The following is a 27616-nucleotide window of genomic DNA, read 5'->3' as shown; positions in this document are numbered from 1 at the left end:
GGGTGGACGCGTGTCATCTCACCTCACTATGTCCTGCAGCAGCTCAGCAGCTCTCCTTCCTGGGCTGCAAGGCTCTTGGCAGTCTTTGGTGCTGGTCACAGCACTGCTCTGGAGAGCTCCTGGTCAAACTTTGGTGGATACAGGTACTCGTCCTGCTTGGGTCTCCTCCCTGGTGCTTGCCCATCCCTTTCCTCCACAGCAGGGGACGCACAGTGGAAAGAGAGATCTGGACTTGTCAGAGCCCAGATGCTTCAACAGCAACTACTGAGGAGAAGCTGGGCCTGATGGACAGAGGCTGTGAGAATTCATGGTTGTCTCGCTCACCTGTAAGTGGCAGGTACCCAGGAACACTTTGGTGGCATTGAAAGAGGTACAGTCAACAGCTCAAGGCTGAAAAGGAAACTGGCAATCGGTGGCATCCTTCCAGGGTCCATACTTGGACCAGTACTGCTCAAGACCTTCCTCGAGGACAGAGAGAGAGGGATTGAGCACACCCTCAGTGAGTCTGTGTGTGACACCAAGCTGAGGGTGCAGCTGATACGCCTGAGAGAGTGGATGCAATCCAGAGGGATCGTAGCAGGCCTGAGAAATGGTCCCATGTTAGTCTCAGCAACTTCAACCAAGCCCAGGGTAACAGCCAGAAAGCCAACCAGAAACTGCACTGCACTGAAATAGCGTGGCCAGCAGGTTGAGAGGGGCAATTCCCTGCTTGTAGTGTACCTTTGAGAGACTCCCTTGGAGTTCCGTGTCCAGCCCCAGCACAAGAAAGACTTGGACCTCTTAGAGCAGATCCAGGGAAGGACGGATGAATCACCCATCCTACAAAGTACGGGAAGAGCATTGGGGTCTTTCAGCCTGGAGAAAGGAAGGCTCAGGGCAGACATCTTTGCAGCCTGGTCAGAGCTGGCAGGAAAGGCTGGGAGGGACCTTTTATCAATGTCTCTATTGATGGGATGAGGAGCAACAGTTTTGGACAACAAAGGGGTAGATGTGGACTGGACATAGGGAAGACATCTATGATGATGAAGGTGGTCAGACACTGCAAAACGTTTCATGGAGAATGCTGGGATGTCCCATCTTTATATATTTCCAAGGTCACGTATGATGGGACTTTGTATAACATGATGCAGTGACAGCTCTCCCTGCCCATGGCCAGAGAGTTGAAACAGAGGATATTTGAAAGTCTCTTGCAATCCACCTCACTCTATGATTTGATGTTAATGTGGTTCTATGCTAAGTCAGCCACATCTCTGTGTTCCCGTCTTGAACAATGCTATGATCAGAACGAGTTCTCCAGCCTCTCCTGGGTAGACAGTGCTTATATCATGTCAATAGCACATTCCCTCCTTACTACTTTGTCACCATGTTGAGTTTTCTGAAGGAAAATAAAATCTGTTCTCAATGAAGTGGATGGTTGTTACTGAATGGTATCGGGAAATGCCATCCGAACTGGAAAAAGACAGACAAATTCCTGAATGAGAAGATCAATCCAGTCAAGACTTGGCATAATCAGCAGAAGCTTGTGTTGACAATCAGTGACAGAAGCATCCCTAACGACCTCCTCCCAGAAACATCTCTGAGTGACATCACCTTCTCTGGACATCCTGGGAGAGCACCTGCAGGGAAAGGATGAGACAGTAGCGCAGGCTGGGATGCATCAGAACTTTAATGAGTCAAAGGAGGGAAACGAGGCCGACACAAGTGGAGACCTCAGTGCAGGCAGTGGCTTTAGCAGGGGAGGCACCTGGTGCCACAGTAGCGGCCACCGAAGCCGGACAAGCCGGAGAGTCCAAAGCCCCCGGAGTTGATGGGCACTCCCGCATCACTGAGGATGCTGCCAACAGCAGCGCCGGTGGAGGATCCAACGGCAGTGTTCTGTGGGAAGGAGCTGAGGATGGGTCCGGGCAGGGTGACCACCACGGGAGAGGGCTGGATGACAACCCTGGAGTCCTGGCACTGCAGGGTACAGGGCTCATTGCAGCTGTTGGCCAGTGGGGTCGGGCCGCAGGGCTGGCAGGGCAGGCACGTGTTGTAGCAGGACATGGCTTGGGGCTGGAGATGCACCTGGAGAGAGGTCAGGAGGAAGCAGAGCAGTGAGCTGGGGAAATGGGTGAAGAGCAGCCACTGTCAGACCACTACGAGAGAGACAAAAGATGAGGTGGAGAAGGGAGCTTTTGGTTGTGTCGGGAGACCCACTAACTTAACCTCCCCTCATCTCAAAGGAACCCTGAGAAGGAGATCCAAGCCCAGGCAGATCCAAAAGTACCCACAGCTGAGGAGACACCTCAGCCCAGCCACATACTCTGACTGTCCCAGACCTTCTGCCCCCTCCCTCTCTCATGAAAAATATCCCCAAATCCAGGCATAGGATGAAAGGGGCAGGAATGTGCTTAGAAATCCAGTGGAGGCAGAGGAGGAAGAGGAAAAGAAGAAGGAGGGGACAGGGTTTCAGACTCACCTTCTTCCAAGGGAAGTGGAGGCGACAGGAGTGAATGAGAGAGTGAGGAGAAGGGCTTACTTTTATACTGCTCCTGCACTGCCCCAGGCCCACACTCACTGCACGCAGGCAGTAATTTTCCAGCAGAGTCACCTGCACAGCATACAGCCTCCCTGATGAGACAGGTTGGGTTTTGGTGTCCATTAATGCTGCCATTCCATTTCCCCATTTCTGACATGCTTAGTGTGCAATGCAGGTTCCTTTCATGTGCCAGGATGAGAGTCTCAAGGACTTCTCAATTACAATCATTTCCCTATGGGCAGAAGGTGCTTCCTACATGGAGGAGGAGTATTGTGTAGGCAGAGTACTTCGGCTTTGGGGCAGTGATGTCTGATTGTTTGCAAACAACCCTGCAATAGGAGGTCCATGAGAGTGCAGGCATCGTGATGCCATGCACCCAAGGGAGTTGGTTGGTGTCGCTGCAAGATCACTGTCAACTCCATTTGAAAGTGTCCGCAGTCAGGGAATGCATCTGAGCAAGGAAAGAAACCAAATGATCCTCCTGTCTGCAAAAATCCTTCAAGGAATGTGATGGAGCAAATCATCCTGGCAGTTGTTTCTCAAGATAAGAGGACAAGAAGGTGATTGAGACGAGTCATGGATTTACGGAGGGGAAAGCAGGCCTGACCGAGCTCACCATCTTCTTTGATGGTGTGCCTTGCACTGGAGGGTTAGGAGAAGTTTTCGTGCAGCGAAAGTTGATGATCTCACCTAAACAAGACATTGGATGTTATCTGCTCTGACAGTCCTTACTGATGACACAGAGGCTTGGAAAGAGGGCAGCGGAGGTATTGAGATCTGGCATGGCCGGTGGTCTGCCAGGGCTTGATGTGTAGTTTGCACCTGGACCCACTCTCTCACAGGGACAACACGTGTTCTGAGTGGGGTCAGCAGAGTTTCTCTGCCATTCAGACAACCTCCAGGGTGGGAGGTATCGCACCTTGAACGAGTCTGCAGATACCACACAATTGCAGAGGCAGGAGAGGATCACTATGGCAGAGAGATGTTGTGCTTTAAAGAAAGAGCCTATTGCAGCACTAATGCCTGAGGACTGAAGTATGCTGAGGTCTTGAAACTGCTGTGATCGATCAGCCCACAGGGGCAGAATCAGCCTTGGGGAAAGACTTGGCCAGTGGAAGGCATTGGACGCACGGACCTCATCTTCCTGCACAAAGAGACCAGGCTGTGTTGAGGAGCTCTCCTGAATGCTCCGTGCAGTGAAAGAAAGGACAGCAGAAAACATCTCCACCTCTGAGTTGCAGGCCATGTGTCCTCTCCCAGCATTAGGGCTATAGCATGCCCCTTTCCCATGTGCCAGAGGATTCCTCTGCCTGGAATAAAACCCAACACCTTTGGCGGGGTAAAGAACCTTCCACAAGCTCTAAAGAAGCAAGGCCTGCCAGGACCCTGCAGTGCCACACATCTGAGGATGCTCAGCAAGGGGATGCCCTCAGACCACATCAAGGAGGTGATGAACTTCCCTGCCCTGCAGACACAAAGGCAGATGGGAGGCAATCCAGCAGGGAAAGAAAATGCCTTCAGTAGGCAAGATTCCTGGGACAGTCTCTCCCAACCCCTGCTGAGTCTCCCTCTCATTTTGGGTTGTTTGTCAGTCACCCTTTTGGAATGAGGCCAAGCCAGGAGTACGTGCTGACCACAGACCCGTGGGTTGCACAGGGCTGAATTCCCCTCCAGACAGGGCAGCTCCGTGTCTCCCCAAGGAAACCCATCCTCAAGCACTGGGCTGTGCCCAAGTCCACAGCTCCTGGCAGACCCAACGGCCATTGCCCTCAGCTCGGCCTTGTGGCACATCCTCAGGCACAGGAGTCTTGGGGCACCCAGGAGAGGCCTCACTTGGTGGGAAGAAATGTGCACCTTCCTGCAAAGGGAGCTGGAAACAACCTCACCAGATTTCCCCACCGCCACGTCCGATGTCTGCACAGGACTCCTGCAGCCCTTGGGGGCACATCTTCTGCCTGTGCTGACGTGTTCCTGACTGGGACATTGTTGCTCCTCTCATTGCAGTACTTGAAAGGATCCTCCGTGACCTAGTGGTCATCTCAGAAATGAGGAAATGGAACGGCACCGTTGATGAACACCAAAAGCCAACCTGTGCCACCAGGGAGGCTGTTTTGTTGTGAGGGTGACTGATGGAAAATGACTGCCTGCGTGCAGTGAGTGTGGGCCTGGGGCGGTGCAGGAGCAGTATAAAAGCAGGCCCTTCTCCTCACTCTCTCATCCACTCTTCTTGCCTCCTTCTCCTCAGGAACAAGGTGAGTTCGAAGCCCTTTGTCCTCTTCTCATTTCCTGCTCTTCCTTCCCTGGGATTTCTAAGCCCGTAGTGGTCCCTTTGTCTTACGGTGGCTCTTGGAGCTGCTGGCCATGACAGAGGGAAGGGGCAGAAATTCTTGTGAGGAGAGAGACCGGGGATGGACTGTGATGCCAACTCAGCAGTGAGCTCTGTGGGGACCTTGCTGGGCTTGTTTGAAGTTGGTGGGTCTCTTTTGGGCTGATGGAAAGGGTTTCCCTCATGATGAGGTAACAAACCATTCCTCTCCCACCCCTCTTTCTCTGTTTGTCCCTGCTTCTCCCCCAGGTGCATCTCCAGCCCCAAGCCATGTCCTGCTACAACACCTGCCTGCCCTGCCAGCCCTGCGGCCCGACCCCACTGGCCAACAGCTGCAATGAGCCCTGTTTCAGGCAGTGCCAGGACTCCAGGGTTGTCATCCAGCCCTCCCCGGTGGTGGTGACCCTGCCTGGACCCATCCTCAGCTCCTTCCCTCAGAACACCGCCGTCGGATCCTCCACCGGCGCTGCTGTTGGCAGCATCCTCAGTGATGCGGGAGTGCCCATCAACTCTGGGGGCTTCGGCCTCTCCGGCTTGTCTGGCTTCGGTGGCCGCTACTGTGGCAGGAGATGCTTCCCCTGCTAAAGCTGCTGACCATGGCTCTGGGGAAGAATGCAACAGACACCCATGATCACACCCTGGAGATGGAGCATGGGCTTGTTGCTTTGAGAGGAACTGAGCAACCCCAGCACCCCTTGCAAAAGGACAGGGTGAGCCTGGGCTCTCACAAAGCACGGCCCATGACTGCCTTTCCCCTCTGCCACTCTCTCCTTTCCCTCCCGTGTCCTTGTTCTTATGTGCTCCCCTGTGCTTTGAGCCCCACCAAGCCAGCCTAGGGAGGACCTGCTGGCCCTGCTCCCTCTGTGGGGCAGGCAGATGGACACCTGGTGACATCTCTGCTCCATAGCCTGGAGGGGAAGTCTCCTTTCTTCCCTCAGTTCTCCCGGCACAGGGATTGCTACTCAAGTTGAAATTGTTTCCCCCTGTCTTGACTTATTAAAGTTCTGATGCATCCCAGGCAGTGCTTCTGTCTCCGTGTTTTCTCTCCCAATTTTCTCTCAACATGTCCAGGGAGGGAGATGTTGCTTGGGGTGTTATGGGAGGGGGTTGTTGGCCATGGCTGTGCAGTGGCCATGAGCACACGTTTGCTTTGAGTGTACGTCCATGCCTCAAGTTGGTTACCCTGAGGTTTCTGAATTCTCTGCTTTTCTGGGCTACACAGAATGATCGGAGGCTTTTAAATGACCAGAGCTACTCCAAAACTGATTTTAGGTGTCTCTTCAAGACATTGTCTTAAAGCTCAGCAAGCTTCAGCCTCTCCTGCACTGCCAAGTGCTCAAGACCCTTCACTTTCATGGCCCCTCTCTTATGAACACCCATGACTCGGTCAAGGTTGCTCTTCCACTGTGGCCCAGAACTCACCCTTTTTCTTGACGATGTGAGGAAAATGCTGAGCACAGTGGGATCTCTTGTCCCATCCATCTCCTGGCTTTGCTCTTCTAATCTCTCGCTGGCTGCTAATGACAGCCGTAAGTTTCCAGGGGCAGTGCTGGCAGTTGGACCTCTGTGGGTGAGGTTTCTGCCAAAGCCCCTTTCCCTGTCCCTGCTTTTGAGCTGCTGCATGTCTGGGGCTGAAGGATGAGTGTGGAGACAGGGCTGGCTGTTCCCAAGACAGCTGCCATTGGGGTGTCAGGGTGGACGCGTGTCATCTCACCCAGCTGGGTGCTGTAGCAGGTCTGTAAACCCACCCAGCTCTGGAGAACTCGTGGCCAGTTCTTGGAGACACTCAACCTGCACCCGCTGCCTCTCCTTCCCCGAGTGTCTTCCTGCCTCCCAAACCTGTGTGGTCCATTTATCAGCATTCAGCACTCACCAGCTGATTTCTCAATCTTGTGTCCCAGTGTGGTGGAGGGAGAAGTTTAAGGGCAAGACTACAAAATATGCTTTGTTGGAGATTGGGACTGTGAAGGGAAGGACAAAAGGCAAAAAACCCCAAGAGATGCAAAGCAATCCACCTCCTCCTCACAACAGCAGAGCCATGTCCAGTCAGTAAACAAAGAGCAGCTACTTTGGAAAGACAAATCACAATTCATTGCTGAGGGTGATATTCTGTGATGTAGAATAGACCTTTGCTTGATTCAGGTAGCCTGTCCGGCTTGTGTCCCCTCCCCGGTGATTGCTCATCCACTTCCTTTGCTGCCAGTGCAGAGAGAGGGATTGAGCACACCCTCAGCGAGTCTGTGCGTGACACCAAGCTGAGGGTGCAGCTGATACGCCTGAGAGAAGGGATGCAATCCAGAAGGATAATAGCAGGCCTGAGAAACGGTCCCATGTTAGACTGAGCAACTTCAACCAAGCCCAGTGTAAAACCCAGAAAGTCAACCGTGAACTGCGCTGCACTGAAATAGCATGGCCAGCGCATCGAGTGAGGCAATTCTCTACTTATAGTGCACCTTCGGGAGACTCCAGCGGAGCTCCATGTCCAGTCTCAGCAGAAAAAAGACTTGGACCTCTTAGAGCAGGTCCAGGGAAGGACGGATGAATCACCCATGCAACAAAGTAGGAGAAGGGCATTGGGGTCTTTCAGCCGGGAGAGAGGAAAGCTCAGGGGAGACATAACTTCAGCCTGTTCAGAGCTGATAAGAAAGAGTGGGAGGGACCTTTTATCAAGGCCTGTATTGATGGGATGAGGAGCAACAATTTTGGACCACAATTTGGATTGCACTTAAGGAAGAAATTTATGATGCAGAATAAAGTCTGACACTGGAAAAGGTGTCCTGAAGAATGATGGTATCTTTGGATGTGTTCAAGGTGTGATGGAAATTTGTGAAATGTGAAGCAGTGACATATCTCCTTGCCCATGGCCAGAGACTTGGAAGAGAGGATCTTTGAAAGTCTCTTACAATCCACCCCACTCTATGATTTAAGGACAATGTGGTTCTACACTAAGGCAGCTACTGCGCTGTGTTCCTCCCTTGGAAAATGCTGTGGTCAGGATGCCTTCTCTGTCCTCTCCTGGGAAGGCAATGCCTGTGTCCTGTCAATCCCTCATTCCCCCATAATGACTTGTGTCACCATGTTGAGTTTTCTGAAGAAAAATAAAATCTGTGCCCAATGAAGTGGATGGTTGTCATTGAGGGACATCAGGAAATCCCATCCCGAATGAAAAAGGCAGACAATTTCAGGAATGAGAAGATCACTCCGTGCACGACCCGGAGTGATCTACACAAGCTTGTGTTGAAAATCACTGACAGAAGCATCCCTAAGGACCTCCTCCCAGAAACATCTCTGAGTGACATCACCTTCTCTGGACATCCTGGGAGAGGACGTGCAGGGGAAAGAATGAGACAGTAGCGCAGGCTGGGATGCATCAGAACTTTAATGAGTCAAAGGAGGGAAACGAGGCCGATGTGAGTGGAGACCTCAGTGCAGGCAGTGGCTTTAGCAGGGGAGGCACCTGGTGCCACAGTAGCGGCTGCCGAAGCCGGACAAGCCGGAGAGGCCAAAGCCCCCAGAGTTGATGGGCACTCCCGCATCACTGAGGATGCTGCCAACAGCAGCGCCAGTGGAGTTTCCCACGGCTGTGTTCTGTGGGAAGGAGGTGAGGATGGGTCCGGGCAGGGTCACCACCACGGGAGAGGGCTGGATGACAACTCTGGAGTCCTGGCACTGCAGGGTACAGGGCTCATTGCAGCTGTTGGCCAGTGGGGTCGGGCCGCAGGGCTGGCAGGGCAGGCAGGTGTTGTAGCAGGACATGGCTTGGGGCTGGAGATGCACCTGGAGAGAGGTCAGGGGGAAGCAGAGAAGTGAGCTGGGGAAATGGGTGAAGAGCAGCCACTGTCAGACCACTGTGAGAGAGACAAAAGATGAGGTGGAGAAGGGAGCTTTTGGTTGTGTCGGGAGTCCAACTGGCTTCACCTTCCCCTCATCTTAAGAGACCCCTGACAAGAAGGCAAAGCCCAGGCAGATTGGAAAGTACCCATAAGACAAGAGACACCTCAACCAGACACCACCTTTCTCCTTCCAACATCTTCTGCCCTCTCCCTCTGCCATGACAAACATCCCCAAACTCAAGCACAGGACAAAAGGGGCAGGAACATGTTCAGAAATCCAGTGGAGGAAGAAGAAGAGATGGAAGAGACAGAGCATCGCACTCACCTTGTTCCCAAGGAGATGGAGGCAAGAGGAGTGGATGAGAGAGTGAGGAGAAGTACCTGCTTTTATACTGCTCCTGCACTCCCCCAGGCCACCACTCATTGCATGCAGGCAATAATTTTCCAGCAGAGTCACCTCCAAAACAAAATAGTCTCCTTGGTGGCACAGGTTGTGGTTTGTGTCCATCAATGCTCTCATTTCATTTCCTCGTTTCTGACATGCTTGGTCTGCAATGCAGTCTCCTTTCATGTGCCGGGATGAGAGTCCCCAGAATTTCCCACTCTGAAACACATCACTGAGACCCTGAGGCAGGAGGGGCTCCAAGTGATGGGGCTGTGAACCCTGGAGGGGAGAAGGCGCCGGGACATGTTTTTAGCAATGAGGGGGACTCCTAGCCAGTGAAAGGACAGGAGGTGATTGACACATGCTGATATGTGGGAAATTCCACAAAAACATGGGAATGACTTTGTTAGTATGAAGGTGGTCAAGAGGGGCTATGGCTGTCCAGGCAGATGGTGGGATTTCTAGGTTGTGGGTATGAGAACCTGACAGGGCTTGGCCCTCAGCATCCTCTCAAGTCTGACTCTGCTTTGGGCAGGAGAGTGGCACTCAAGGATCTCCAGGTCTCCCTTCCAGCCTCAAGGTACCAGAGATTGTGTCATGAGTAAAAGACGGGGGAGGCAGAGCTGACCCTAAAAAGAACAGGTAGGGAGGGCTGCAATGAAGGGCAGCCATGGCTGTCACACCTGAGGAACACTGGAGTTCAAGACCGGAGGAGAGAAGGGATGCGAGTAGCAGAGCACAGCCCCTGGGCTCCAGGCACGCTGACTCCAGCCTCGTCACGCAGCTGGGAGGTTGGATGCCATGGAGGCGGATGTGCAGTGCAACAGAGCTCAGCAGAGCTGGCAGCACCTGAGGCACTTCATGGCCCAAGAGCAAGAAGGGTCCAGAACAACACAGAGGGAAACAAGGAGGGCCATGGAGGTTGGAAGGGAATGGACACTTGGGCCTCCTCTCCCTGGTCAAAGAGTTTGGGTTGCAGGGAGGAGCCCTCCTGAATGCTGTGTGCAGGGAATGAAAGGGGAGCAGAAGACACCTTCCTGCCAGCTGGGACTCATCCTTGGGTCCCATGCAGGACCATCTGGTCCCAGGCACTAAGGCTTCAGTGCACCTCCCTTCCTATAGACGAATAGCCTGCCCAGCCTGGAAAAGAACCCAGCACCGCTGCAGAGGGAAGGAATCTTCCTGCATTTCCCCAACAAGTGAGGATGCCCGGACCCTGCAGTGTCCTGTGCCTGGGGATGCTCGGAAAGTGGATGTAATTAGAGGGACAGAGAGTACAAAAGCAGCTCTCAGGTGACACCAGGGAGGTGAAGCACAAGCCTGCCCTGCAGACATGGAGGGAACTGGGACTCATCCCGGGAGGACAAGGCAGTGCCTTTAGTCGACAAGATTCCTGGGAAAGACTCTCCCCACCTGTGGTGAATCACGCTCTCCTTTGGGGTTTGCGTCGTGTCAGGCTTTTGGGGCGAGGCCAAGGCAGGAGTGTGCACTGGCTGCAAACTCATGACAACACTGAGCTGAGTTCCCCTCCGGCAAGGGCACCTCCATGTCCCAAAAGGTAACCTGTGCCATCAGGGAGGCTGTTCTTTTGTGGAGGTGACTCTACTGGAAAATTATTGCCTGCATGCAGTGAGTGTGGGCCTGGGGCGGTGCAGGAGCAGTATAAAAGCAGGGCCTTCTCCTCACTCTCTCATACACTCCTCTTGCCTCCATCTCCTCGGGAACAAGGTGAGTGTGAAGCACTATCTGTCTTCCTCCACCTCTTCCTCCTCAGGATTTCTCAGTGCACTTCCACCCTTTTGTCCTATGATGGATGAAGGGACTCCTTATCATGAGAGAGGGAAGAGAGCAAAACCTGTGACATGGAGATGGGCTGGGGCTTGGCTGAAATGAGCACTGGGCTTGGAGAGACTCTCCTTGAGGTTTTCCCTTTTGTTGGGGAACTTTTGCTTTAAGGGAAGAAGAAAACTTGAGTCTCTGTACAACAACTAAAGTTCTCATCTCCCGCTCAGCCTGTCATGGCTCTTTCCAGGTGGGATTACAGGCTGCTCTTCACTCACCCCTCATGCCCTTTTTCCCCTGTTTGTCTCCCAGGTGCATCTCCAGCCCCAAGCCATGTCCTGCTACAACGCGTGCCTGCCCTGCCAGCCCTGCGGCCCGACCCCTTTGGCCAACAGCTGCAACGAGCCCTGTTCCCTGCAGTGCCAGGACTCCAGAGTTGTCATCCAGCCCTCCCCGGTGCTGGTGACCCTGCCCGGACCCATCCTCAGCTCCTTCCCACAGAACACCGCCGTGGGAAACTCTACCGGCGCTGCTGTTGGCAGCATCCTCAGCGATGCGGGAGTGCCCATCAACTCTGGGGGCTTTGGACTCTCCGGCTTGTCTGGCTTCAGCAGAGGCTACTGTGGCAGGAGATGCTTCCCCTGCTAAAGCTGATGACTGTGGCCCCGGGGAAGTCCCCATGGACACGAAATATGATGTTCCACACTTTAGATGGAGCATGGGCTTGTTGCTTTGAGAGGGGCTGAGAAACCCCAGCACTCCTTAGAAAACGACAGGTAGAGCCTGGGCTCTCACAAAGCACGGCCCATGACTGCCTTTCCCCTCTGCCACTCTCTCCTTTCCCTCCCGTGTCCTTATTCTCTTGTGCTCCCCTGGGCTGTGAGCCCCACCAATCCAGCCTAGGGAGGACCTGCTGGCCCTGCTCCCTCTGTGGGGCAGGCAGATGGACACCTGGTGACATCTCTGCCCTACAGCCTCTGGGGGAAGTCTCCTTTCTTGCCTCAGCTCTCCCGGCACAGGGATTGCTACTCAAGTTGAAATTGTTTCCCCTGTCTTGACTCATTAAAGTTCTGATGCATCCCAGCCAGCGCTTCTGTCTCCGTGTTTTCTCTCCCGATTTTCTCTCAACATGTCCAGGGAGGGAGATGTTGCTTGAGGTTGTTCTTAGAGGGGGTTGTGTTCTTAGAGCCATGGGTTGTTGGCCATGGCTGTGCAGTGGCCATGATCACATGCTTGCTTTGAGTGTACATCCACGTCTCAGGTGGGTGACCCTTAGCTTTCTGAATTCTCTGCTTTTCTGGGCTACACAGAATGATCGGAGGCTTTTAAATGACCTTTTTCTTGATGATGTGAGGAAAATACTGAGCACAGTGGGATCTCTGCTCCCATCCATCTCCTGGCTTTGCTCTTCTAATCTCTCACTGGCTGCTGATGACAGCCGTAAGTTTCCAGGGGCAGTGCTGGCAGTTGGACCTCTGTGGGTGAGGTTCCTGCAAAAGCCCCTTTCCCTGTCCCTGCTTTTGGGCTGCTGCATGTCTGGGGCTGAACGATGAGTGGGGAGACAGGGCTGGCTGCTCCCAAACCGGCTGCCATTGGGGTGTCAGGGTGGACGCGTGTCATCTCACCTCACTATGTCCTGCAGCAGCTCAGCAGCTCTCCTTCCTGGGCTGCAAGGCTCTTGGCAGTCTTTGGTGCTGGTCACTGCACTGCTCTGGAGAGCTCCTGGTCAAACTTTGGTGGATACAGGTACTCGTCCTGCTTGGGTCTCCTCCCTGGTGCTTGCCCATCCCTTTCCTCCACAGCAGGGGACGCACAGTGGAAAGAGAGATCTGGACTTGTCAGAGCCCAGATGCTTCAACAGCAACTACTGAGGAGAAGCTGGGCCTGATGGACAGAGGCTGTGAGAATTCATGGTTGTCTCGCTCACCTGTAAGTGGCAGGTACCCAGGAACACTTTGGTGGCATTGAAAGAGGTACAGTCAACAGCTCAAGGCTGAAAAGGAAACTGGCAATCGGTGGCATCCTTCCAGGGTCCATACTTGGACCAGTACTGCTCAAGACCTTCCTCGAGGACAGAGAGAGAGGGATTGAGCACACCCTCAGTGAGTCTGTGTGTGACACCAAGCTGAGGGTGCAGCTGATACGCCTGAGAGAGTGGATGCAATCCAGAGGGATCGTAGCAGGCCTGAGAAATGGTCCCATGTTAGTCTCAGCAACTTCAACCAAGCCCAGGGTAACAGCCAGAAAGCCAACCAGAAACTGCACTGCACTGAAATAGCGTGGCCAGCAGGTTGAGAGGGGCAATTCCCTGCTTGTAGTGTACCTTTGAGAGACTCCCTTGGAGTTCCGTGTCCAGCCCCAGCACAAGAAAGACTTGGACCTCTTAGAGCAGATCCAGGGAAGGACGGATGAATCACCCATCCTACAAAGTACGGGAAGAGCATTGGGGTCTTTCAGCCTGGAGAAAGGCAGGCTCAGGGCAGACATCTTTGCAGCCTGGTCAGAGCTGGCAGGAAAGGCTGGGAGGGACCTTTTATCAATGTCTCTATTGATGGGATGAGGAGCAACAGTTTTGGACAACAAAGGGGTAGATGTGGACTGGACATAGGGAAGACATCTATGATGATGAAGGTGGTCAGACACTGCAAAACGTTTCATGGAGAATGCTGGGATGTCCCATCTTTATATATTTCCAAGGTCACGTATGATGGGACTTTGTATAACATGATGCAGTGACAGCTCTCCCTGCCCATGGCCAGAGAGTTGAAACAGAGGATCTTTGAAAGTCTCTTGCAATCCACCTCACTCTATGATTTGATGTTAATGTGGTTCTATGCTAAGTCAGCCACATCTCTGTGTTCCCGTCTTGAACAATGCTATGATCAGAACGAGTTCTCCAGCCTCTCCTGGGTAGACAGTGCTTATATCATGTCAATAGCACATTCCCTCCTTACTACTTTGTCACCATGTTGAGTTTTCTGAAGGAAAATAAAATCTGTTCTCAATGAAGTGGATGGTTGTTACTGAATGGTATCGGGAAATGCCATCCGAACTGGAAAAAGACAGACAAATTCCTGAATGAGAAGATCAATCCAGTCAAGACTTGGCATAATCAGCAGAAGCTTGTGTTGACAATCAGTGACAGAAGCATCCCTAACAACCTCCTCCCAGAAACATCTCTGAGTGACATCACCTTCTCTGGACATCCTGGGAGAGGAGCTGCAGGGGAAAGGATGAGACAGTAGCGCAGGCTGGGATGCATCAGAACTTTATTGAGTCAAAGGAGGGAAACGAGGCCGATACGAGTGGAGACCTCACTGCAGGCAGTGGCTTTAGCAGGGGAGGCACCTTTTTCCCCTGTTTGTCTCCCAGGTGCATCTCCAGCCCCAAGCCATGTCCTGCTACAACACCTGCCTGCCCTGCCAGCCCTGCGGCCCGACCCCACTGGCCAACAGCTGCAATGAGCCCTGTACCCTGCAGTTCCAGGACTCCAGAGTTGTCATCCAGCCCTCTCCCGTGGTGGTCACCCTGCCCGGACCCATCCTCAGCTCCTTCCCACAGAACACCGCTGTGGGAAACTCCACCGGTGCTGCTGTTGGCAGCATCCTCAGTGATGCGGGAGTGCCCATCAACTCTGGGGGCTTCGGCCTCTCCGGCTTGTCTGGCTTCGGCAGAGGCTACTGTGGCAGGAGATGCTTCCCCTGCTAAAGCTGCTGACCATGGCTCTGGGGAAGAATGCAACAGACACCCAATATGATCACACCCTGGAGATGGAGCATGGGCTTGTTGCTTTGAGAGGAACTGAGCAACCCCAGCACTCTTTACAAAAGGAGAGGGAGAGCCTGGGCTCTCACAAAGCAGGACCCATGAGTGCCTTTCCCCTCTGCCACTCTCTCCTTTCCCTCCCGTGTCCTTGTTCTTATGTGCTCCCCTGTGCTTTGAGCCCCACCAAGCCGGCCTAGGGAGGACCTGCTGGCCCTACTGCCTCTGTGGGGCAGGCAGATGAACACCTGGTGACATCTCTGCTCCATAGCCTGGAGGGGAAGTCTCCTTTCTTCCCTCAGCTCTCCCGGCACAGGGATTGCTACTCAAGTTGAAATTGTTTCCCCCTGTCTTGACTCATTAAAGTTCTGATGCATCCCAGGCAGTGCTTCTGTCTCCTTGTTTTCTCTCCCGACTTTCTCTCAACATGTCCAGGGAGGGAGATGTTGCTTGGGGTGTTCTGGGAGGGGGTTGTTGGCCATGGCTGTGCAGTGGCCATGAGCACATGCTTGCTTTGAGTGTATGTCCATGCCTCAAGTTGGTTACCCTGAGGTTTCTGAATTCTCTGCTTTTCTGGGCTACACAGAATGATCGGAGGCTTTCAAATGACCAGAGCTACTCCAAAACTGATTTTAGGTGTCTCTTCAAGACATTGTCTTAAAGCTCAGCAAGCTTCAGCCTCTCCTGCACTGCCAAGTGCTCAAGACCCTTCACTTTCATGGCCCTTCTCTTATGAACACCCATGTCTTGGTCAAGGTTGTTCTTCCACTGTGGCCCAGAAGTCACCCTTTTTCTTGATGATGTGAGGAAAATGCTGAGCACAGTGGGATCGCTGCTCCCATCCATCTTCTCTCCTGGCTTTGCTCTTCTAATCTCTCACTGTCTGCTAATGACAGCCATAAGTTTCCAGGGGCAGGGCTGGCAGTTGGACCTCTGTGGGTGAGGTTCCTGCCAAAGCTCCTTTCCCTGTCCCTGCTTTTGAGCTGCTGCATGTCTGGGGCTGAAGGATGAGTGTGGAGACAGGGCTGGCTGTTCCCAAGCCGGCTGCCATTGGGGTGTCAGGGTGGACGCGTGTCATCTCACCCAGCTGGGTGCTGTAGCAGGTCTGTAAAGCCACCCAGCTCTGGAGAACTCGTGGCCAGTTCTTGGAGACACTCAACCTGCACCCGCTGCCTCTCCTTCCCCGAGTGTCTTCCTGCCTCCCAAACCTGTGTGGTCCATTTATCAGGATACAGCACTCACCAGCTGATTTCTCAATCTTGTGTCCCAGTGTGGTGGAGGAAGAGGTTTAAGGGCAAGACTACAAAATATGCTTTGCTGGAGATTGGGACTGTGAAGGGAAGGACAAAAGGCAAAAAAAACCAAGAGATGCAAAGCAATCCACCTCCTCCTCATAACAGCAGAGCCATGTCCAGTCAGTAAACAAAGAGCAGCTACTTTGGAAAGACAAATCACAATTCATTGCTGAGGGTGATATTCTGTGACATAGAATATGCCTTTGCTTGATTCAGGTAGCCTGTCCGGCTTGTGTCCCCTCCCCGGTGATTGCTCATCCACTTCCTTTGCTGCCAGTGCAGAGAGAGGGATTGAGCACACCCTCAGCGAGTCTGTGCGTGACACCAAGCTGAGGGTGCAGCTGATACGCCTGAGAGAAGGGATGCAATCCAGAAGGATCATAGCAGGCCCTGAGAGAAGGTCCCATATTAGACTGAGCAACTTCAACCAAGCCCAGTGTAAAACCCAGAAAGTCAACCGTGGACTGCGCTGCACTGAAATAGCATGGCCAGCGCATCGAGTGAGGCAATTCTCTACTTATAGTGCACCTTCGGGAGGCTCCAGCGGAGCTCCATGTCCAGTCTCAGCAGAAGAAAGACTTGGACCTCTTAGAGCAGGTCCAGGGAAGGACGGATGAATCACCCATGCAGCAAAGTACGAGAAGGGCATTGGGGTCTTTCAGCCTGGAGAGAGGAAAGCTCAGGGGAGACATAACTTCAGCCTGTTCAGAGCTGATAAGAAAGACTGGGAGGGACCTTTTGTCAAGGCCTGTATTGATGGGATGAGGAGCAACAGTTTTGGACCACAATGTGGATTGCACTTAAGGAAGAAATTTATGATGCTGAATAAAGTCTGACGCTGGAAAAGGTGTCCTGAAGAATGATGGTATCTTTGGATGTGTTCAAGGTGTGAGGGAAATTTGTGAAATGTGAAGCGGTGACATATCTCCTTGCCCATGGCCAGAGACTTGGAAGAGAGGATCTTTGAAAGTCTCTTACAATCCACCTCACTCTATGATTTAAGGACAATGTGGTTCTACACTAAGGCAGCTACTGCGCTGTGTTCCTCCCTTGGAAAATGCCATGGTCAGGACACCTTCTCCGTCCTCTCCTGGGAAGGCAATGCCTGTGTCCTGTCAATCCCTCATTCCCCCATAATGACTTGTGTCACCATGTTGAGTTTTCTGAAGGAAAATAAAATCTGTGCCCAATGAAGTGGATGGTTCTCATTGAGGGACATCGGGAATTCCCATCCCGAATGAAAAAGGCAGACAATTTCAGGAATGAGAAGATCACTCCGTACACGATCCGGAGTGATCTACACAAGCTTGTGTTGACAATCACTGACAGAAGCATCCCTAAGGACCTCCTCCCAGAAACATCTCTGAGTGACATCACCTTCTCTGTACATCCTGGGAGAGGACGTGCAGGGGAAAGAATGAGACAGTAGCGCAGGCTGGGATGCATCAGAACTTTATTGAGTCAAAGGAGGGAAAGGAGGCCGATGCGAGTGGAGATCTCACTGCAGGCAGCAGGTTTAGCAGGGGAGGCACCTGGTGCCACAGTAGCGGCCGCCGAATCCGGACAAGCCGGAGAGTCCAAAGCCCCCGGAGTTGATGGGCACTCCCGCATCACTGAGGATGCTGCCAACAGCAGCGCCGGTGGAGTTTCCCACAGCGGTGTTCTGTGGGAAGGAGGTGAGGATGGGTCCAGGCAGGGTCACCACCACGGGAGAGGGCTGGATGACAACTCTGGAGTCCTGGCACTGCAGGGTACAGGGCTCATTGCAGCTGTTGGCCAGTGGGGTCGGGCCGCAGGGCTGGCAGGGCAGGCAGGTGTTGTAGCAGGACATGGCTTGGGGCTGGAGATGCACCTGGACAGAGGTCAAGGGAAGCAGAGCAGTGAGCTGGGGAAATGGGTGAAAAGCAGCCACTGTCAGACCACTATGAGAGAGACAAAAGATGAGGTGGAGAAGGGAGCTTTCCATTGTGTCGGGAGTCCCACTGGCTTCACCTCCCCCTCATCTTAAGAGAGCCCTGACAAGAAGGCAAAGCCCAGGCAGATCAGACAGCACCCATAAGACAAGAGACACCTCAACCAGACACCACCTTTCTCATTCCAACATCTTCTGCCCTCTCCCTCTGCCATGACAAACATCCCCAAACTCAAGCACAGGACAAAAGGGGCAGGAACACGTTCAGAAATCCAGTGGAGGAAGAAGAGATGGAAGAGACAGAGCATCGCACTCACCTTGTTCCCAAGGGGATGGAGGCAAGAGGAGTGGATGAGAGAGTGAGGAGATGTACCTGCTTTTATACTGCTCCTGCACTGCCCCAGGCCACCACTCATTGCATGCAGGTGGTAATTTTCCAGCAGAGTCACCTCCAAAACAAAATAGCCTCCTTGGTGGCACAGGTTGTGGTTTGTGTCCATCAACGCTGTCATTTCATTTCCTCGTTTCTGACATGCTTGGTCTGCAATGCAGTCTTCTTTCATGTGCCGGGATGAGAGTCCCCAGAACTTCCCACTCTGAAACACATCACTGAGACCCTTAGGCAGGAGGGGCTCCAAGAGATGGGGCTGTGAACCCTGGAGGGGAGAGGGCGCCGGGACATGTTCTTAGCAATGAGGGGGACTCCTAGCCAGTGAAAGGACAGGAGGTGATTGACACATGCTGATATGTGGGAAATTCCACAAAAACATGGGAAAGACTTTGATAGTGTGAGGGTGGTCAAGAGGGGCTATGGCTGTCCAGACAGGTGGTGAGTTTTCTAACTTGTGGGCAGTGAGGACCTGACAGGGCTTGGCCCTCAGCATCCTCTCAAGTCTGACTCTGCTTTGGGCAGGAGAGTGGCACTCAAGGATCTCTAGGGCTCCCTTCCAGCCTCAAGGTACCAGAGATTGTGTCATGGGCAAAAGATGGGGGAGGCACAGCTGACCCTAAAAAGAACACGCCCCTCCTCTCCTTGGTCAGAGTTTGGGTTGCAGGGAGGAGCTCTCCTGAATTCTGTGTGCAGGGAATGAAAGGGGAGCAGAAGACACCTTCCTGCCAGCTGGGACTCATCCTTGGGTCCCATGCAGGACCATCTGGTCCCAGGCACTAAGGCTTCAGTGCACCTCCCTTCCTATACACGAACAGCCTGCCCAGCCTGGAAAAGAACCCAGCACCGCTGCAGAGGGAAGGAATCTTCCTGCATTTCCCCAACAAGTGAGGATGCCCGGACCCTGCAGTGTCCTGTGCCTGGGGATGCTCGGAAAGTGGATGTAATTAGAGGGACAGAGAGTACAAAAGCAGCTCTCAGGTGACACCAGGGAGGTGAAGCACAAGCCTGCCCTGCAGACATGGAGGGAACTGGGACTCATCCCGGGAGGACAAGGCAGTGCCTTTAGTCGACAAGATTCCTGGGAAAGACTCTCCCCACCTGTGGTGAATCACGCTCTCCTTTGGGGTTTGCCTCGTGTCAGGCTTTTGGGGCGAGGCCAAGGCAGGAGTGTGCACTGGCTGCAAACTCATGACAACACTGAGCTGAGTTCCCCTCCGGCAAGGGCACCTCCATGTCCCAAAAGGTAACCTGTGCCATCAGGGAGGCTGTTCTTTTGTGGAGGTGACTCTGCTGGAAAATTATTGCCTGCATGCAGTGAGTGTGGGCCTGGGGCGGTGCAGGAGCAGTATAAAAGCAGGGCCTTCTCCTCACTCTCTCATACACTCCTCTTGCCTCCATCTCCTCGGGAACAAGGTGAGTGTGAAGCACTATCTGTCTTCCTCCACCTCTTCCTCCTCAGGATTTCTCAGTGCACTTCCACTCTTTTGTCCTACGATGGATGAAGGGACTCCTTATCATGAGAGAGGGAAGAGAGCAAAACCTGTGACATGGAGATGGGCTGGGGCTTGGCTGAAGTGAGCACTGGGCTTGGAGAGACTCTCCTTGAGGTTTTCCCTTTTGTTGGGGAACTTTTGCGTTAAGGGAAGAAGAAAACTTGAGTCTCTGTACAACAACTAAAGTTCTCATCTCCCGCTCAGCCTGTCATGGCTCTTTCCAGGTGGGATTACAGGCTGCTCTTCACTCACCCCTCATGCCCTTTTTCCCCTGTTTGTCTCCCAGGTGCATCTCCAGCCCCAAGCCATGTCCTGCTACAACGCGTGCCTGCCCTGCCAGCCCTGCGGCCCGACCCCACTGGCCAACAGCTGCAATGAGCCCTGTACCCTGCAGTGCCAGGACTCCAGGGTTGTCATCCAGCCCTCTCCCGTGGTGGTGACCCTGCCTGGACCCATCCTCAGCTCCTTCCCACAGAACACCGCCGTGGGATCCTCCACCGGTGCTGCTGTTGGCAGCATCCTCAGTGATGCGGGAGTGCCCATCAACTCCGGGGGCTTTGGCCTCTCTGGCTTGTCTGGCTTCGGTGGCCGCTACTGTGGCAGGAGATGCTTCCCCTGCTAAAGCTGATGACTGTGGCCCCGGGGAAGTCCCCATGGACACGAAATATGATGTTCCACACTTTAGATGGAGCATGGGCTTGTTGCTTTGAGAGGGGCTGAGCAACCCCAGCACTCCTTACAAAAGGACAGGGAGAGCCTGGGCTCTCACAAAGCACGGCCCATGACTGCCTTTCCCCTCTGCCACTCTCTCCTTTCCCTCCCGTGTCCTTGTTCTCTTGTGCTCCCCTGGGCTGTGAGCCCCACCAATCCAGCCTAGGGAGGACCTGCTGGCCCTGCTCCCTCTGTGGGGCAGGCAGATGGACACCTGGTGACATCTCTGCCCTACAGCCTCTGGGGGAAGTCTCCTTTCTTCCCTCAGCTCTGTCAGCACAGGGATTGCTACTCAAGTTGAAATTGTTTCCCCTGTCTTGACTCATTAAATTTCTGATGCATCCCAGGCAGTGCTTCTGTCTCCGTGTTTTCTCTCCCGATTTTCTCTCAACATGTCCAGGGAGGGAGATATTGCTTGAGGTTGTTCTTAGAGGGGGTTGTTGGCCATGGCTGTGCAGTGGCCATGATCACATGCTTACTTTGAGTGTACATCCACGTTTCAGGTGGGTGACCCTGAGGTTTCTGAATTCTCTGCGTTTCTGGGCTACACAGAATGATCGGAGGCTTTTAAATGACCTTTTTCTTGATGATGTGAGGAAAATGCTGAGCACAGTGGGATCTCTGCTCCCATCCATCTCCTGGCTTTGCTCTTCTAATCTCTCACTGGCTGCTGATGACAGCCGTAAGTTTCCAGGGGCAGAGCTGGCAGTTGGACCTCTGTGGGTGAGGTTCCTGCCAAAGCCCCTTTCCCTGTCCCTGCTTTTGGGCTGCTGCATGTCTGGGGCTGAACGATGAGTGGGGAGACAGGTCTGGCTGCTCCCAAACCGGCTGCCATTGGGGTGTCAGGGTGGACGCGTGTCATCTCACCTCACTATGTCCTGCAGCAGCTCAGCAGCTCTCCTTCCTGGGCTGCAAGGCTCTTGGCAGTCTTTGGTGCTGGTCACTGCACTGCTCTGGAGAGCTCCTGGTCAAACTTTGGTGGATACAGGTACTCGTCCTGCTTGGGTCTCCTCCCTGGTGCTTGCCCATCCCTTTCCTCCACAGCAGGGGACGCACAGTGGAAAGAGAGATCTGGACTTGTCAGAGCCCAGATGCTTCAACAGCATCTACTGAGGAGAAGCTGGGCCTGATGGACAGAGGCTGTGAGAATTCATGGTTGTCTCGCTCACCTGTAAGTGGCAGGTACCCAGGAACACTTTGGTGGCATTGAAAGAGGTACAGTCAACAGCTCAAGGCTGAAAAGGAAACTGGCAATCGGTGGCATCCTTCCAGGGTCCATACTTGGACCAGTACTGCTCAAGACCTTCCTCGAGGACAGAGAGAGAGGGATTGAGCACACCCTCAGTGAGTCTGTGTGTGACACCAAGCTGAGGGTGCAGCTGATACGCCTGAGAGAGTGGATGCAATCCAGAGGGATCGTAGCAGGCCTGAGAAATGGTCCCATGTTAGTCTCAGCAACTTCAACCAAGCCCAGTGTAACAGCCAGAAAGCCAACCAGAAACTGCACTGCACTGAAATAGCGTGGCCAGCAGGTTGAGAGGGGCAATTCCCTGCTTGTAGTGTACCTTTGAGAGACTCCCTTGGAGTTCCGTGTCCAGCCCCAGCACAAGAAAGACTTGGACCTCTTAGAGCAGATCCAGGGAAGGACGGATGAATCACCCATCCTACAAAGTACGGGAAGAGCATTGGGGTCTTTCAGCCTGGAGAAAGGAAGGCTCAGGGCAGACATCTTTGCAGCCTGGTCAGAGCTGGCAAGAAAGGCTGGGAGGGACCTTTTATCAATGTCTCTATTGATGGGATGAGGAGCAACAGTTTTGGACAACAAAGGGGTAGATGTGGACTGGAGATCGGGAAGACATCTATGATGATGAAGGTGGTCAGACACTGCAAAACTTTTCATGGAGAATGCTGGGATGTCCCATCTTTATATATTTCCAAGGTCACGTATGATGGGACTTTGTATAACATGATGCAGTGACAGCTCTCCCTGCCCATGGCCAGAGAGTTGAAACAGAGGATATTTGAAAGTCTCTTGCAATCCACCTCACTCTATGATTTGATGTTAATGTGGTTCTATGCTAAGTCAGCCACATCTCTGTGTTCCTGTCTTGAACAATGCTATGATCAGAACGAGTTCTCCAGCCTCTCCTGGGTAGACAGTGCTTATATCATGTCAATAGCACATTCCCTCCTTACTACTTTGTCATCATGTTGAGTTTTCTGAAGGAAAATAAAATCTGTTCTCAATGAAGTGGATGGTTGTTACTGAATGGTATCGGGAAATGCCATCCGAACTGGAAAAAGACAGACAAATTCCTGAATGAGAAGATCAATCCAGTCAAGACTTGGCATAATCAGCAGAAGCTTGTGTTGACAATCACTGACAGAAGCATCCCTAACGACCTCCTCCCAGAAACATCTCTGAGTGACATCACCTTCTCTGGACATCCTGGGAGAGCACCTGCAGGGAAAGGATGAGACAGTAGCGCAGGCTGGGATGCATCAGAACTTTAATGAGTCAAAGGAGGGAAACGAGGCCGACACAAGTGGAGACCTCAGTGCAGGCAGTGGCTTTAGCAGGGGAGGCACCTGGTGCCACAGTAGCGGCCACCGAAGCCGGACAAGCCGGAGAGTCCAAAGCCCCCGGAGTTGATGGGCACTCCCGCATCACTGAGGATGCTGCCAACAGCAGCGCCGGTGGAGGATCCAACGGCAGTGTTCTGTGGGAAGGAGGTGAGGATGGGTCCGGGCAGGGTCACCACCACGGGAGAGGGCTGGATGACAACTCTGGAGTCCTGGCACTGCAGGGTACAGGGCTCATTGCAGCTGTTGGCCAGTGGGGTCGGGCCGCAGGGCTGGCAGGGCAGGCACGTGTTGTAGCAGGACATGGCTTGGGGCTGGAGATGCACCTGGAGAGAGGTCAGGAGGAAGCAGAGCAGTGAGCTGGGGAAATGGGTGAAGAGCAGCCACTGTCAGACCACTACGAGAGAGACAAAAGATGAGGTGGAGAAGGGAGCTTTTGGTTGTGTCGGGAGACCCACTAACTTAACCTCCCCTCATCTCAAAGGAACCCTGAGAAGGAGATCCAAGCCCAGGCAGATCCAAAAGTACCCACAGCTGAGGAGACACCTCAGCCCAGCCACATACTCTGACTGTCCCAGACCTTCTGCCCCCTCCCTCTCTCATGAAAAATATCCCCAAATCCAGGCATAGGATGAAAGGGGCAGGAATGTGCTTAGAAATCCAGTGGAGGCAGAGGAGGAAGAGGAAAAGAAGAAGGAGGGGACAGGGTTTCAGACTCACCTTGTTCCAAGGGAAGTGGAGGCGACAGGAGTGAATGAGAGAGTGAGGAGAAGGGCTTACTTTTATACTGCTCCTGCACTGCCCCAGGCCCACACTCACTGTAAGCAGGCAGTAATTTTCCAGCAGAGTCACCTCCACAGCATACAGCCTCCCTGATGACACAGGTTGGGTTTTGGTGTCCATTAATGCTGCCATTCCATTTCCCCATTTCTGACATGCTTAGTGTGCAATGCAGGTTCCTTTCATGTGCCAGGATGAGAGTCTCAAGGACTTCTCAATTACAATCATTTCCCTATGGGCAGAAGGTGCCTCCTACATGGAGGAGGAGTATTGTGTAGGCAGAGTACTTTGGCTTTGGGGCAGTGATGTCTGATTGTTTGCAAACAACCCTGCAACAGGAGGTCCATGAGAGTGCAGGCATCGTGATGCCATGCACACAAGGGAGTTGGTTGGTGTCGCTGCAAGACCACTGTCAACTCCATTTGAAAGTGTCCGCAGTCAGGGAATGCATCTGAGCAAGGAAAGAAACCAAATGATCCTCCTGTCTGCAAAAATCCTTCAAGGAATGTGATGGAGCAAATCATCGTGGCAGTTGTTTCTCAAGATAAGAGGACAAGAAGGTGATTGAGACGAGTCATGGATTTACGGAGGGGAAAGCAGGCCTGACCGAGCTCACCATCTTCTTTGATGGTGTGCCTTGCACTGGAGGGTTAGGAGAAGTTTTCGTGCAGCGAAAGTTGATGATCTCACCTAAACAAGACATTGGATGTTATCTGCTCTGACAGTCCTTACTGATGACACAGAGGCTTGGAAAGAGGGCAGCGGAGGTATTGAGATCTGGCATGGCCGGTGGTCTGCCAGGGCTTGATGTGTAGTTTGCACCTGGACCCACTCTCTCACAGGGACAACACGTGTTCTGGGTGGGGTCAGCAGAGTTTCTCTGCCATTCAGACAACCTCCAGGGTGGGAGGTATCGCACCTTGAACGAGTCTGCAGATACCACACAATTGCAGAGGCAGGAGAGGATCACTATGGCAGAGAGATGTTGTGCTTTAAAGAAAGAGCCTATTGCAGCACTAATGACTGAGGAGTGAAGTATGCTGAGGTCTTGAAACTGCTGTGATCGATCAGCCCACAGGGGCAGAATCAGCCTTGGGGAAAGACTTGGCCAGTGGAAGGCATTGGACGCACGGACCTCATCTTCCTGCACAAAGAGACCAGGCTGTGTTGAGGAGCTCTCCTGAATGCTCCGTGCAGTGAAAGAAAGGACAGCAGAAAACATCTCCACCTCTGAGTTGCAGGCCATGTGTCCTCTCCCAGCATTAGGGCTATAGCATGCCCCTTTCCCATGTGCCAGAGGATTCCTCTGCCTGGAATAAAACCCAACACCTTTGGCGGGGTAAAGAACCTTGCACAAGCTCTAAAGAAGCAAGGCCTGCCAGGACCCTGCAGTGCCACACATCTGAGGATGCTCAGCAAGGGGATGCCCTCAGACCACATCAAGGAGGTGATGAACTTCCCTGCCCTGCAGACACAAAGGCAGATGGGAGGCAATCCAGCAGGGAAAGAAAATGCCTTCAGTAGGCAAGATTCCTGGGACAGTCTCTCCCAACCCCTGCTGAGTCTCCCTCTCATTTTGGGTTGTTTGTCAGTCACCCTTTTGGAATGAGGCCAAGCCAGGAGTACGTGCTGACCACAGACCCGTGGGTTGCACAGGGCTGAATTCCCCTCCAGACAGGGCAGCTCCGTGTCTCCCCCAGGAAACCCATCCTCAAGCACTGGGCTGTGCCCAAGTCCACAGCTCCTGGCAGACCCAACGGCCATTGCCCTCAGCTCGGCCTTGTGGCACATCCTCAGGCACAGGAGTCTTGGGGCACCCAGGAGAGGCCTCACTTGGTGGGAAGAAATGTGCACCTTCCTGCAAAGGGAGCTGGAAACAACCTCACCAGATTTCCCCACCGCCACGTCCGATGTCTGCACAGGACTCCTGCAGCCCTTGGGGGCACATCTTCTGCCTGTGCTGACGCGTTCCTGACTGGGACATTGTTGCTCCTCTCATTGCAGTACTTGAAAGGATCCTCCGTGACCTAGTGGTCATCTCAGAAATGAGGAAATGGAACGGCACCGTTGATGAACACCAAAAGCCAACCTGTGCCACCAGGGAGGCTGTTTTGTTGTGAGGGTGACTGATGGAAAATGACTGCCTGCGTGCAGTGAGTGTGGGCCTGGGGTGGTGCAGGAGCAGTATAAAAGCAGGCCCTTCTCCTCACTCTCTCATCCACTCTTCTTGCCTCCTTCTCCTCAGGAACAAGGTGAGTTCGAAGCCCTTTGTCCTCTTCTCATTTCCTGCTCTTCCTTCCCTGGGATTTCTAAGCCCGTAGTGGTCCCTTTGTCTTACGGTGGCTCTTGGAGCTGCTGGCCATGACAGAGGGAAGGGGCAGAAATTCTTGTGAGGAGAGAGACCGGGGATGGACTGTGATGCTAACTCAGCAGTGAGCTCTGTGGGGACCTTGCTGGGCTTGTTTGAAGTTGGTGGGTCTCTTTTGGGCTGATGGAAAGGGTTTCCCTCATGATGAGGTAACAAACCATTCCTCTCCCACCCCTCTTTCTCTGTTTGTCCCTGCTTCTCTCCAGGTGCATCTCCAGCCCCAAGCCATGTCCTGCTACAACACCTGCCTGCCCTGCCAGCCCTGCGGCCCGACCCCACTGGCCAACAGCTGCAATGAGCCCTGTACCCTGCAGTGCCAGGACTCCAGGGTTGTCATCCAGCCCTCCCCGGTGGTGGTGACCCTGCCTGGACCCATCCTCAGCTCCTTCCCTCAGAACACCGCCGTTGGATCCTCCACCGGCGCTGCTGTTGGCAGCATCCTCAGTGATGCGGGAGTGCCCATCAACTCTGGGGGCTTCGGCCTCTCCGGCTTGTCTGGCTTCGGTGGCCGCTACTGTGGCAGGAGATGCTTCCCCTGCTAAAGATGCTGACCATGGCTCTGGGGAAGAATGCAACAGACACCCATGATCACACCCTGGAGATGGAGCATGGGCTTGTTGCTTTGAGAGGAACTGAGCAACCCCAGCACCCCTTGCAAAAGGACAGGGAGAGCCTGGGCTCTCACAAAGCACGGCCCATGACTGCCTTTCCCCTCTGCCACTCTCTCCTTTCCCTCCCGTGTCCTTGTTCTTATGTGCTCCCCTGTGCTTTGAGCCCCACCAAGCCAGCCTAGGGAGGACCTGCTGGCCCTGCTCCCTCTGTGGGGCAGGCAGATGGACACCTGGTGACATCTCTGCTCCATAGCCTGGAGGGGAAGTCTCCTTTCTTCCCTCAGTTCTCCCGGCACAGGGATTGCTACTCAAGTTGAAATTGTTTCCCCCTGTCTTGACTCATTAAAGTTCTGATGCATCCCAGGCAGTGCTTCTGTCTCCGTGTTTTCTCTCCCAGTTTTCTCTCAACATGTCCAGGGAGGGAGATGTTGCTTGGGGTGTTATGGGAGGGGGTTGTTGGCCATGGCTGTGCAGTGGCCATGAGCACACGTTTGCTTTGAGTGTACGTCCATGCCTCAAGTTGGTTACCCTGAGGTTTCTGAATTCTCTGCTTTTCTGGGCTACACAGAATGATCGGAGGCTTTTAAATGACCAGAGCTACTCCAAAACTGATTTTAGGTGTCTCTTCAAGACATTGTCTTAAAGCTCAGCAAGCTTCAGCCTCTCCTGCACTGCCAAGTGCTCAAGACCCTTCACTTTCATGGCCCCTCTCTTATGAACACCCATGACTCGGTCAAGGTTGCTCTTCCACTGTGGCCCAGAACTCACCCTTTTTCTTGACGATGTGAGGAAAATGCTGAGCACAGTGGGATCTCTTGTCCCATCCATCTCCTGGCTTTGCTCTTCTAATCTCTCGCTGTCTGCTA

The 27616-nt window shown here is 53.4% G+C and overlaps 7 protein-coding genes and 2 pseudogenes across 7 annotated transcripts; 5 read left to right on the top strand and 4 right to left on the bottom strand.

Moving 5' to 3' along the window:
- Nucleotides 1–912: 912 nt before the first annotated feature.
- On the bottom strand, nucleotides 913–3302 carry LOC128854485 (feather beta keratin-like; annotated as a pseudogene).
- A 1345-nt stretch (nucleotides 3303–4647) lies between these two features.
- Nucleotides 4648–5856, top strand: LOC104058529 (feather beta keratin). Its single transcript, XM_054088405.1, has 2 exons — nucleotides 4648–4770; nucleotides 5094–5856. The coding sequence occupies exons 1-2, from the start codon at nucleotides 4648–4650 to the stop codon at nucleotides 5427–5429; spliced, it is 459 nt and encodes a 152-aa protein (XP_053944380.1). The 3' UTR covers nucleotides 5430–5856.
- Nucleotides 5857–8205: 2349 nt separating this feature from the next.
- LOC104058522 (feather keratin 1) lies at nucleotides 8206–8645 on the bottom strand. The gene has a single exon (XM_009560049.2). It carries the CDS (start codon nucleotides 8598–8600, stop codon nucleotides 8286–8288), a length of 315 nt encoding a protein of 104 aa, XP_009558344.2. The 5' UTR covers nucleotides 8601–8645; the 3' UTR covers nucleotides 8206–8285.
- Nucleotides 8646–9495: 850 nt separating this feature from the next.
- On the top strand, nucleotides 9496–11927 carry LOC128854484 (feather beta keratin-like). Its single transcript, XM_054088044.1, has 3 exons — nucleotides 9496–9514; nucleotides 10585–10790; nucleotides 11157–11927. The coding sequence occupies exons 1-3, from the start codon at nucleotides 9496–9498 to the stop codon at nucleotides 11490–11492; spliced, it is 561 nt and encodes a 186-aa protein (XP_053944019.1). The 3' UTR covers nucleotides 11493–11927.
- Nucleotides 11928–14206: 2279 nt separating this feature from the next.
- LOC128854499 (feather keratin 1-like) lies at nucleotides 14207–14976 on the top strand. Its single transcript, XM_054088062.1, has one exon. The coding sequence runs from the start codon at nucleotides 14238–14240 to the stop codon at nucleotides 14550–14552; it is 315 nt and encodes a 104-aa protein (XP_053944037.1). The 5' UTR covers nucleotides 14207–14237; the 3' UTR covers nucleotides 14553–14976.
- A 2367-nt stretch (nucleotides 14977–17343) lies between these two features.
- On the bottom strand, nucleotides 17344–18313 carry LOC128854483 (feather beta keratin-like). The gene is made up of 2 exons (XM_054088043.1): nucleotides 18131–18313; nucleotides 17344–17753 (listed from the first exon to the last, which is right to left on the bottom strand). Exons 1-2 carry the CDS (start codon nucleotides 18311–18313, stop codon nucleotides 17418–17420), a joined length of 519 nt encoding a protein of 172 aa, XP_053944018.1. The 3' UTR covers nucleotides 17344–17417.
- Nucleotides 18314–18623: 310 nt separating this feature from the next.
- On the top strand, nucleotides 18624–20754 carry LOC128854482 (feather beta keratin-like). Its single transcript, XM_054088042.1, has 3 exons — nucleotides 18624–18642; nucleotides 19412–19617; nucleotides 19984–20754. Exons 1-3 carry the CDS (start codon nucleotides 18624–18626, stop codon nucleotides 20317–20319), a joined length of 561 nt encoding a protein of 186 aa, XP_053944017.1. The 3' UTR covers nucleotides 20320–20754.
- Nucleotides 20755–22457: 1703 nt separating this feature from the next.
- On the bottom strand, nucleotides 22458–23928 carry LOC128854481 (feather beta keratin-like; annotated as a pseudogene).
- Nucleotides 23929–25900: 1972 nt separating this feature from the next.
- LOC128854546 (feather beta keratin-like) lies at nucleotides 25901–27110 on the top strand. Its single transcript, XM_054088440.1, has 2 exons — nucleotides 25901–26023; nucleotides 26346–27110. The coding sequence occupies exons 1-2, from the start codon at nucleotides 25901–25903 to the stop codon at nucleotides 26679–26681; spliced, it is 459 nt and encodes a 152-aa protein (XP_053944415.1). The 3' UTR covers nucleotides 26682–27110.
- Nucleotides 27111–27616: the final 506 nt, after the last annotated feature.

This window comes from Cuculus canorus, chromosome 25 (assembly GCF_017976375.1).
Source record: "Cuculus canorus isolate bCucCan1 chromosome 25, bCucCan1.pri, whole genome shotgun sequence".
Lineage (NCBI taxonomy): Eukaryota > Metazoa > Chordata > Aves > Cuculiformes > Cuculidae > Cuculus > Cuculus canorus.
This window is presented reverse-complemented; position numbering and strand designations above follow the sequence as displayed.

Bases quoted from the DNA above. Each gene is read 5' to 3' on its own strand.
- LOC104058529 (XM_054088405.1), top strand. From the start codon at position 4,648: ATGGAAAATGACTGCCTGCGTGCAGTGAGTGTGGGCCTGGGGCGGTGC. The intron at 4,771-5,093 runs GTGAGTTCGAAG...CTTCTCCCCCAG, and splicing joins TCCTTCTCCTCAGGAACAAG to GTGCATCTCCAGCCCCAAGC.
- LOC128854484 (XM_054088044.1), top strand. The intron at 10,791-11,156 runs GTGAGTGTGAAG...TTTGTCTCCCAG, and splicing joins TCCATCTCCTCGGGAACAAG to GTGCATCTCCAGCCCCAAGC.
- LOC128854499 (XM_054088062.1), top strand. From the start codon at position 14,238: ATGTCCTGCTACAACACCTGCCTGCCCTGCCAGCCCTGCGGCCCGACC.
- LOC104058522 (XM_009560049.2), bottom strand. From the start codon at position 8,600: ATGTCCTGCTACAACACCTGCCTGCCCTGCCAGCCCTGCGGCCCGACC.
- LOC128854483 (XM_054088043.1), bottom strand. From the start codon at position 18,313: ATGGACACAAACCACAACCTGTGCCACCAAGGAGGCTATTTTGTTTTG. The intron at 17,754-18,130 runs GTGAGTGCGATG...ACCTCTGTCCAG, and splicing joins TCCATCCCCTTGGGAACAAG to GTGCATCTCCAGCCCCAAGC.
- LOC128854482 (XM_054088042.1), top strand. The intron at 19,618-19,983 runs GTGAGTGTGAAG...TTTGTCTCCCAG, and splicing joins TCCATCTCCTCGGGAACAAG to GTGCATCTCCAGCCCCAAGC.
- LOC128854546 (XM_054088440.1), top strand. From the start codon at position 25,901: ATGGAAAATGACTGCCTGCGTGCAGTGAGTGTGGGCCTGGGGTGGTGC. The intron at 26,024-26,345 runs GTGAGTTCGAAG...GCTTCTCTCCAG, and splicing joins TCCTTCTCCTCAGGAACAAG to GTGCATCTCCAGCCCCAAGC.